Source organism: Chlorocebus sabaeus, chromosome 24 (assembly GCF_047675955.1).
Source record: "Chlorocebus sabaeus isolate Y175 chromosome 24, mChlSab1.0.hap1, whole genome shotgun sequence".
Lineage (NCBI taxonomy): Eukaryota > Metazoa > Chordata > Mammalia > Primates > Cercopithecidae > Chlorocebus > Chlorocebus sabaeus.
The window spans coordinates 51,408,129-51,418,766 of NC_132927.1; the positions used below are offsets into that span (position 1 = coordinate 51,408,129).

At 44.5% G+C, this 10,638-nt stretch overlaps 1 protein-coding gene across 6 annotated transcripts; it reads left to right on the forward strand.

Moving 5' to 3' along the window:
* Positions 1–25: 25 nt before the first annotated feature.
* ZC2HC1C (zinc finger C2HC-type containing 1C) lies at positions 26–10,215 on the forward strand. Of its 6 annotated transcripts, XM_037984283.2 has the most exons (5): positions 26–185; positions 981–2,337; positions 6,619–6,683; positions 8,070–8,156; positions 8,500–8,606. In XM_037984283.2, the coding sequence occupies exons 2-4, from the start codon at positions 1,000–1,002 to the stop codon at positions 8,140–8,142; spliced, it is 1,476 nt and encodes a 491-aa protein (XP_037840211.1). In that variant the 5' UTR covers positions 26–185; positions 981–999; the 3' UTR covers positions 8,143–8,156; positions 8,500–8,606. The 6 variants fall into 6 exon arrangements, with proteins under 6 accessions (XP_037840211.1, XP_007985497.2, XP_037840212.1 ...); XM_007987306.3 differs by lacking the exon at positions 8,070–8,156 and having other exon boundaries at positions 8,500–8,690; XM_037984284.2 differs by lacking the exon at positions 8,070–8,156 and having other exon boundaries at positions 981–2,164; positions 8,500–8,607.
* Positions 10,216–10,638: the final 423 nt, after the last annotated feature.

Consider the following 10,638-nt stretch of genomic DNA (forward strand, 5'->3'; position numbering starts at 1 on the left):
CGCCTCCCCAAGGAGTTCGCAGCGAGGGGCGGAGCTTGGCCCGCCCGTAACTCTGTCTCCAGGCACCGGGAATAACAGAAGCTAGCTGAGAGCGCCTGCGCGGCCGTCGGTTGAGGGGGAGGTCGGGTCTGGGAAACTAGGCCCTGGGGTTTTCCCTGAGCAGGAGCGGTGCCCGAGGGCCTCAGGTACGCAGAAGGGCGGGGAGACAGAGGGTCAGCACCTCCTAAGGGCCCGAAGGGCAGGAGAGAGAGAGGGCTTGTCCCCAGAGGCGGAGTCCGTAGTGGGGGCGCCCCAGTTGACCCTTCGGGACAGAACGTGACTTCAGCCTTAAGGATCTAAAACCGGCTGCAGCCAGGTCAGGTGGCCCTCAACGCTCAGGTTACAAAACTTTTACCGTCTGCGCCATGGGGACTCCTGGGAAGAGGGTTTGACAGTCAGGCACCTGCTCCAGGCCCTAGCAGCCTCTGTGCTCTTTTGAATCAAGCACAGTTCCAGCAGGAGGGAAGCCCTGAGAGCTCTTTGTGCCAGTCACTGGGCCACAGCTTGCTCACCTGTAAAATGGTGAGGCTGGACTCGGACGGAACCCTTCAGTTTACAGGTGAAGAAATGGGGGCCAGCAAGGGAGAAGTCGCTTGTCCTGTTACAGGCCTAAAACCTGACTTTCAATCCGATGCTCTTTCCACTTACTATAGAGTATACTGTGCGTGGCAGAGGCTGGTGCTGGAGGAGAGGAAAGCTAGGTGGCAGGAACACCTGTAGCACCTCCGTTTTTCTACCCTCAGGGCCTAACACAGTGTCTTGTGCATAGTAATCACTCACCAAATGGTTTTTGAAGGGGAGCTTTGGCAGATCCAGCACCACTGTCCCCAGAAAAGTTTAAGGAAATGTGGGCAGGGCAAATGTAGAAATAGTTTGCTTTAGCAGACGAGAGTGAACCTCAGACAAACTCTTCGCATGTATCTGGTTTAAATCTCCCGTAGGCATCAGTCCAGGCCCTGAATGGCTGGTCTCCAGCGGTTGGCATCACATCTGCCTGTGGGCGTTATGCTTCCACATAATACAACAGAAGCTCCAGGACCCCACTCAGCCAAGCAAGACTCTTACGAACAAAGTGACTCTTCCCAGCAGTCCTTGAAGGGGCACCTGAGGAACAATTTCCAGAAGCAGCTTTTGAGCAACAAAGAGTTGACTCTGGATAAAGTCTATACTCACCCCAAATGGAACACTCACACAAAAGCCCAGAGCTACTCCTATCCCCACTGTACTGGAATCAGCCACCAAGAGGCAGGAAGTGATTTCCAGGGCCAAGGAAATGGTTTGTTTTACTCATCAGGCCCTCAATCCTGGTATCCCAAAGCCAATAACCAGGACTTTATCCCCTTTACAAAGAAACGAGTTGGAGTGGACCGGGCGTACCCACTGAAACCCGTGGTCCACAGGAAGTCGTGCAGTACAGGTGAGTCTGGCACTGATGGGGACCAGAATATCTACCCAAGGCCCCCTGAACTGAGAGAATTTTCATCCAGGAACTTTGATGTGAGGAACCAGGTCAACTTTTCTGTGGTTGATCCTGTTCTTGCTGCCATGCAGGCGGAGAAGGCCTTGGCAAACTTGGACAGGACGGAGTGGGTGCAGATCCGAAGACTAGAAGCTGCAGGGGAGAGCTTAGAGGAGGAAATCCGAAGAAAGCAGATTCTCCTGAGGGGAAAGCTGAAGAAGACAGAGGAGGAACTCAGAAGGATCCAGACGCAAAAGGAACAGGCCAAGGAAAATGAAAACAGAGAGCTACAGAAAATTATATTCCCCAGGAGCAGAGTTAAAGGTAATAACAGCAACACCACGCACAAAGCTGTCTTCTCCCCAGAATTTGATTTTGAGGAAGAATTTAGTAGAGACAGGAGAGAGGATGAAACTTGGGGACGGTCTCAACAAAATTCGAGTCCATTCCAGCTCTCTGATTATAGAATCCAGAGACTCAAAAGGGAAAGGCTGGTAGCAAGCAATAACAAAATTCGAGACCGAGTCTCAGAGCCGTCGATGGAGAAGTTCTTCCCGCCTTCAGAAACACCAGGCGGTGCTTTGCAGGGATCTGCCAGAAATTCCAGCCTGTCCATGGCACCAGACTCCTCAGGTTCCAGCGGCTCCACTGAAGAGCCACAACTGGGTGAGTGCAGCCACTGTGGGCGAAAATTCCTCTTGTTCAGGCTGGAGAGACACTCCAACATCTGCAGCAGGATGCAGGGTTCCAAGAGGAAAGTGTTTGACTCCTCCAGGGCCCGGGCTAAGGGCACAGAACTAGAGCAGTACTTAAACTGGAAGGGGCCAGCTTCAGCCAAGGTAACAAGAGCCTTATGGATGTGACTTGGTGTGGGGATCATTGTAGGGGTCTGTTTTGTCATCATCAGTTTTCTTTAGGGAAAATTCATGTGTCATGTAGGAAGAATTGATGTCTAGAATTAACATTTCTTGATTACTACTGTATGTCAGCATTGTGATGGTAGCTTTGCATGTGATCCTCGCATTCTCTCTCATTTTATCAGTTCAAAAATCAAGACTTGGACAGGCTAAGTAACTTGCTTGAGGTCACAAACAGCTTTAAGTGGCAGAGTCAGCATATAAATCTTGGTTAGAATGACTAAAAAATCTAGACCAAGAATTTGTGTCCTTTGGATTATAAAAGTAATAAAAGTTTACTGTTGAAAATTTAAAAGACACAAAAAATCTAAAGAAAAAATATGCAGGCTTTTGTCACCTGGAGAGAACGCCTCACTCTTTGCAATGTATTCTGCCACCTCCCAAGACTAGAATCTGTGACCATTCCTTTAACTATGTACTCTGTTAAGATTAGCTCGGTGTTGGCAGGCGCGGTGGCGCACGCCTGTAATCCCAGCACTTTGGGAGGCTGAGGCGGGTGGATCACGAGGTCAGGAGATCAAGACCATCCTGGCTAACACGGTGAAACCCCATGTCTACTAAAAATGCAAAAAAATTAGCCGGGCGAGGTGGTGGGCGCCTGTAGTCCCAGCTACACGGGAGACTGAGGCAGGAGAATGGCATGAACCCAGGAGGCGGAGCTTGCAGTGAGCCGAGATCGCACCACTGCACTCCAGCCTGGGCGACAGAGCAAGACTCCATCTCAAAAAAAAAAAAAAAAAAAAAAAAAAAAAAAAAAAAAAAAAAGATCAGTGTTGGCATAGTTTCTTTGTAAATAGATGAAACACAATTAAGTTTGGAATTCTTTTTCTCCCCATTTAGAACGTAAACACCTTGAAGGTAAAAAGGACTTTCTTTCTGGTTATCTAACAAACCATGCCCTTGCCAATTATTTCTCCCTTTAGAAAAACCAGGTTGTAAAAAGTAAGGGCTTCGTGACACTTACATGATAAATTTAGGTGAACTTCATAGGCACATTTGGACACATCTGGAGAAGATTATCTCATAAATGAATGACATGTCAAGGTTTTGCCACTTGGTTTATAAAATGGTTATTTCTCAAGGTGTGGCACACTGACAAGCTTTATTTTAGTAGTTTTAGTGTTTAGTGTTTCAGTGTTATATTAGGAAAATATAACAATATATTAAGCCCCTGATTTCCAGGGATCGTAAATTTACAGAAGAATATTAATTAATTGTAAGGATGAAGTGAAAGTGCAGATGATTGAAGTTTGAGAAAGTGTAGACCGTATGATCTCAGAGGCCCTGTCTAGTTCTAATATTCCAGAAAAATAAGAGAGTGTCATTCTGTTTTCATTTCTTCCCAGCCCTCCCTCCACTGTGCTGGCACCTCTTGTCCATTGGGACCTTACAGTTTCTGATATTTGCTGGCGCCTTTAAAAACTCACATTTATATGATGGTTGTTAGAAGAAATTGTTTACAATTAGAGTTCTTTTTTTCAGTACAGTTTGGGGAAATCACAAGGAAGTCCCATCCATGTTCAGAGATCATCTCCCTGAAATCTAGTTTCCAAAGAAGAAATCAACATTTTGCTCTTGCAGAGAATAATGTGATGGCCACTCACTGTTTTTTCCTGTTTTCTTTCAGTTCAACCCAATAATCCACTGGGAATTCATTCTGTCCCACTGTAGCAATTTATTTTTGGTCAGAGCCTAAAATAATCTTGTGTTTCTTAAATTCGTAAATACAGTTACGGTGAAGCAAAATAATTAGGTTCCTGAGATCAGATGCTCCAGCTTTATGGCAACTAGTTTGGGGGAATGTGTGACATTGAGGACACCAAGACAGAAGGGACCTAGACTAAGATGCACCTGCACCACCCTGGTAATGTCTCAAATCTTATTCCACAGTGCTGTGCCTTTGGAAGCTCAGTGGTTGTACCTTCCTGTCATTCCTATAGAGTACTCAAGAACAGGTGATTTTCCTGGTATCCTTTAATCTTCACGTAATTTCCAGCAGATGTACACCCCGTCTCTCTCCTGGACTGTAAGCATTTTTGAGGACAGGGAACATATCTTTGTGCTTTGTGCTTAATAAGTGTTAACTGAATAGAATTTCAGTATAATGAGGAATAAAATTGAGGAATTAGAGTATAAGAAGTAAATTACTAAAGTATCTCATACACTTGAGGAACTTTCCCCTGATCAAATTCTTTGAGACAGAGTCTCACTCTGTTGCCCAGGCTGGAGTGCAGTGGCGCGATCTCAGCTCACTGCATCCTCCACCTACTGGGTTCAAGGAATTCTCTGTCTCAGTCTCCTGAGTAGCTGGGATTACAGGTGCCCATCACTACACCGGCTAATTTGTATGTTTAGTAGAGACGGGGTTTCACCATCTTGGCCAGGCTGGTCTTGAACTCCTGACCTTGTGATCCACGCGCCTCGGCCTCCCAAAATGTTGGGATTACATGCATGAGCCACCGTGCCTGGGCTTCGAATCTTTTAAAGGTTCCTGGTTACCATCACTAACACTCTCTTGCCTTCTTGTCTGTTTCAGCAAGAGACTTTCCGAAGGATCCTTTCTTTTCCTTCAATAGTCTCTCTTCCTATTATTCATCATTAACAATGCCAGATCACCAAGAGCTGTTTGTCTTTTTCTCTTTTAAAAATTTAATAGTGTTTGCATGCATTTACAAAATCATGTAGTACTGACTGACCTATACTGGAGCCCCTAATTCAGCCCCCGGAGGCAGCCTTCAGTTCTGTTAGATGGTTCTTCTGGCCTGCCTTTCCATATTTCTAAATAATATGTTTATTTTCTTGATTTATCAATTTTCTACATTACCTTTTTTTTTCCTTTTTTTCTTTTTTTTGAGACGGAGTCTCTGTCGCCCAGGCTGGAGTGCAGTGGCTTGATCTTGGCTTGCTGCAACCTCCACCTCCCAAGTTCAAGCAATTCTTGTGCCTCAGCCTCCTAAGTAGCTGGGATTACAGGCGCCCGTCACCACACCCGGCTAATTTTTGTATTTTTAGTAGAGACAGGGTTTCACCATGTTGGTCAACTTGGTCCTGAACTCCTAACCTCAAGTCATCTGCCCACCTCAGCCTCCCAGAGTGCTGGGATTACAGGCGTGAGCCACAATGCCTGGTCTACCTGGTAACTTCTTACGGAAGCTGGGAGTGAAATTCTCTTTCATATTCCCTCTCTCCTACTGTTGTCCTTCTCTTACCCTTCCACTGTAGTTGAATCACAATTTTTGGTTAAAAGAAGTTAGCTTTCACATTGTAATGATCATGTACATTTTGTTCATTAATGAGTGAACAAATTCTGTCTCTGCCCACATGTACCTAGAGTTAATAATGGATGTATGTTTTCATTTCCTTCATTTTCTACATACCTGTCTTTTTTTTCCCCCACAATGATCCATCTGATATGACATCTGTTAACGTTTTTGTAATGCTCAAACACCTCTCATAATCTATCAGTTTGATTTTTTATTCTGAAAACCTCCCTTCCACCACTCTGATCCCTTCTGCTCCAGCCTGGACTGGTTATTCTCTAGGCCTGGTGCAAACCCATTGTCTTGGGACTTCTCTTTGCTTCTCTTCTTTGTTGGGTCCCGTTTCCAGCATCATGTCTTCTTTGTTCTTGCATTACTCCTTCCTTTGCTGAAACTTACTAAGAAAGGTGCACAGCAGGTATACTGTCTTGGAATGAATGACACTATCTGTGTAACAGGCCCCCATTTGATGCTTCGGCTAGGTACAGAATTCTAGGAGGAAAATGATTATCTGTTAGAACTTTTTTTTTTTTTTTTTTTTGAGACGGAGTCTCGCTTTGTTGCCCAGGCTGGAGTGCAGTGGCCGGATCTCAGCTCACTGCAAGCTCCGTCTCCCGGGTTTACGCCATTCTCCTGCCTCAGCCTCCCGAGTAGCTGGGACTACAGGCACCCGCCACCTTGCCCGGCTAGTTTTTTGTATTTTTTAGTAGAGACGGAGTTTCACCGTTTTAGCCAGGATGGTCTCGATCTCCTGACCTCGTGATCCACCCGTCTCGGCCTCCCAAAGTGCTGGGATTACAGGCTTGAGCCACCGCGCCCGGTCTTCTGTTAGAACTTTTAAGGTATTTCCCACTAGCTCGTAGCATCCAGTGTATTGTTGAGAAATCTAATGCCATTTTGATTCCTGTTTCATTACAAGAAACCTTTTTTTTTTTTTTTAAAGGCTACGGGATTCTCTATTTATTTTGAAATTCTGAAACTTTACAATAATTGTGCTGGATACTTGGGGTAAGCCACTTCAGTCTCAAAATGTGTGACCTTTAATTCTAGGAATGTTAATTGTATTATTTCCTTAATAATTTTCTCCTCTCCAGGTGCTGTGGCTCACGATTATAATCCCAGCACTTTGGGAGGCTGAGGCAGGTGGATCACCTGAGGTCAGGTGTTCGAGACCAGCCTGACCAATATGGTGAAACCCCGTCTCTGCTAAAAATACAAAAATCAGCTGGTGTGGTGGCGCACGCCTGTAGTCCCAGCTACTTGGGAGGCTGAGATAGGAGAATCGCTTGAATCCAGGAGGCTGAGGTTGCAGTGAGCCAAGATTGTGCCACTGCACTCCAGCCTGGGCAACAGAGCGAGACTCCATCTCAAAATAATAATAATAATAATAATAATAATAATAATAATTTTCTCCTTGTGCTTTCTCTGCTCCTTCTGGAACTCTTACTGGTCACATGTTGGACTTCCAGGATTAACTTTCTAATTTTCTAATCTTTTCTTTTTACTTTCCATCTTCATCTTTTTTCCCATTCTGAGAAATTTTCTTGACATTAGTTTACAACATTTCTATTTATTTATTTATTTTTTGAGACAGCGTCTTGCTCTGTTGCCCTGGCTGGAGTGCAGTGGCACGATCTTGGCTCACTGCAACCTCTGCCTTCTGGGTTCAAGCAATTCTTCTGCCTCAGCCTCCTGAGTAGCTGGGACTACAGGCGTGTGCCACCACGCCTGGCTAATTTTGTGTATTTTTAGTAAAGACAGAATTTAACTGTTAGCCAGGATGGTCTTGATCTCCTGACCTCGTGATCTGCCCACGTCGGCCTCCCAAAGTGCTGGGATTATAGGCATGAGTCACTGCGCCCGTCCTCTATTTAAATAATTTTTATTTTTAGCTATCAAAGTTTTGATTTATAATAGTTCTTTCTGGTTCTCTGGTTGTCTTTTTTCATAGTATACTCTTCTTGTTTTATGGACATAATCTCTTCTAATACTCATTTTGTTGATATGGTCTCATGTTAAAACACAGTTTTTTTCTGCCACCTGCCTTGTTGCTGCTTCCTAGGTTTTTGTTTGTGGACTTTCTGGGCTCTTTTTCTTGTTAGAGCTTTTAGTAAATATCTGATGATTCCTGGCTGTCCTTTCATATTTAAGCTTAAGTGGGGCTTGTTGACTAAGGATCTTCATATTAAAGTTACCAAATAGTGAGTCTTTTAATTAGTGTCTCCCAAGGTCAGTATCTGAAGACTTTTCTCTGGACTGCTCCGTGTATCCAGAGAACCCCTCTTTTTCCTATGAGGATGTCAATCTGCTTGGTCCTCTGGGGGCTGAGCGGGGGAAGGAGGCTGACAGTTCCATAATTTGGTATGTACACTTGTACTTAATCCCCATTTTCAGCCCCAAGATTAACCCAGTTTCACCGTCTGGATTTCCTGAGTCAGAAGTCTGGTTCAATTTCTCCAGAGAATAAATCCTTGCTCTTCTGTGAGTGTGCCTGGGTGTTGGACACTTGGATGTGTAAGGTGGGAGGAGCCGTGGGGTCCTGCTTGTTTTCAGTCCTGTACCTCCTTACTTTCCACTATCTGGTACTTCCAAGCACTGAACCTCTCTGGATTCTGTTGGGAAAGTGGCTTGCCTCTCAGCAGTACCTCCTTTGCAGGCCCTTGGTTTGCCTCAACGCTGGCAAGTCAGTTACCACTGTTGCTCCTTTCCTGTTCTTTGACCTTGCTGATTAGTACCCTTTTCATTTTCTTACTGTTATTCTAAAAGAGACTCAGGAAGGAGATAGGTGCCAAGTTGAATGATCAGTCTCCCATTTACATTACAGGCTGAACCTCCTCGGAAGAACAACTGGAGACAGAAGCACGAATCTTTCATCCATACGCTCCGCCAGGCTCGAGAGGTCCAGCAGGTAACTGCCAAAGGTGAAAACCGTTCACACTTGCCTCCCATCCTGCCTGCAGAAAACCCAGACTACATTCAGTGTCCTCACTGTAGCCACCACTTTGCTCCCAAGGTGGCTGAGCAACACATTCCCAAGTGTAAGACCATCAAGAACCGTCCTCCACCTCCAAGGAAGCATTATAGTTGAGCAGACAACAATGGAAACTTTTGGATAGGTCAGAAAGCTCTGCTTCTCTTCAGCAGTAAATGGGAGTAGAATTTGATGCAAAGCAGAGAGAAATCAAACAGCTCCCAGATCTGCCTGCAGAGTTAAAGTCTGTGAGGAGAGAGCCACTGCTAAGCAGCAGGAGGCAGAAGGAAGCCCCAGCTTCCCACTAAATTACAACCTTGGGCTGGTAAGCTTTATGTTATTGCCCTCAGAATTGACGGGTGAAGACACTGAAGAGTCGTGAGCAGGCTCTATTAAAGCTCTCTTCTTGCATGCCTAACTTGTGGTTTGTGCTAGTGAAGTGCCTGCATCTGGTTGTGCCTTCCTGTCACTGCATGTATGTTCAGAGTTCCTGTTAACTCTTGCTTTTGTAGAAGCTGGAGTTATTAGGATGTGTTGGAGTCAGAGGGGCATGATCACCCAGATGGTAACTCTTATGAAAGATAATATAATTTTGCTGTAAGGCATTATTGATGGAAATCTATCCTTGGTCTCCCTGGTGCATGATCCTGGCCAAAAACCAATACAAGTATGTAAGGTTAAGGCACCAATGTCTCCTAAACCTTCCCTATGGTGTACTGTGTAATAAAGGAAAGATCTTTATGTACTTTATAGGGTAGGGATGGGTGTTGGGGGGAAACACATTATACTTCTGCTTGTTCTTTTCTAATGGGTTTCATATGTTAAGAAAGAAACCTCCATTTTAGCTGTTAATAGCACTCTACTTTCAAATCAGTTTGGCTAAATGACTGTTTAGAGGCAGCAAAATCTACCATCAAAGTAAGCTGAGATAGGCTGGGCATGGTGGCTCATTCCTATAATCCCAGCACTTTGGGAGGCTGAAGTGGGAGGATTGCTTGAGGCCAGGAGTTCAAAGCAGCCTCGACAACAAAGCAAGAGCCCGTCTCAAAACAAAACAAAGCTGGGACATTGCACAGCGTCACATGCCCTTGGCAATTATAGCATAGTCAACTTCTATTTGAGAGAGTAAACTCTGAAGGGAAAGGGATCAAATCTTTTTAGTTTTCTCTGTGTACAATATTGCCTAGCACAAGTTAGACCTCAATTAATGAGGTCTGGAGATTAAAAATTAAACAAGGTGAATGAGTCCTAGACTAGTGAAATGAGAGAACTGATAATGTCTGCGAGAGTATTATCAGTTCAAATAGGAGTGAAGTTAGCACAACAGATAGAAATCCTAGGATTACTGTTCTGTATTACTCAAATTGTTAGTTTAAAATACTGGAGAAAAACTGCTCAATTTGAGCTAGGCAACAGGGCTAGACAGACAACAAAATCCTATTTTACTAAATAACAAATGGCCACTCACTCTTGCTCCATTTCCTCTGCAGCTTCTGCTGAGTTGCTGGGCTAACAGATCAGACCAATTTGAAATGTGAGTTAAGGCTTTAGCGGTGAAGCTGCAGGACACAGGCTGGGAAAAAAGTCCTATATATTTAAAAAGGAGCACATATTTCTTTGCACTCTTTTTAATTGTTCCAAAGGAAAGGAGGTATCACATAATAAAGCTTTATGGGTAGCCCCTTAAGGAAACCTCACACAGAGATAATGGATATTTAACCTAATAGGTACATTCCCTAGGCAAGTTCAATGAAATGTACACTTTAAGTGGGAATGTAAGCTAGTACATTGCAATAGATGGCAAGAATAAGCTGTGGCCAAGGTCACAAAATGGCAACATGTGGACTGCTTTGCTCCACAGATGTTTTATTTAGCTGGCCTAGTATTCACAATATGATCCGACATTTAAAAACTGGGATATGGAACATCTCTTGAATAACTGGAAGTTCTGGAAACACTGGGCCAGCAACCTGCATGGCACAAATTGGGTGG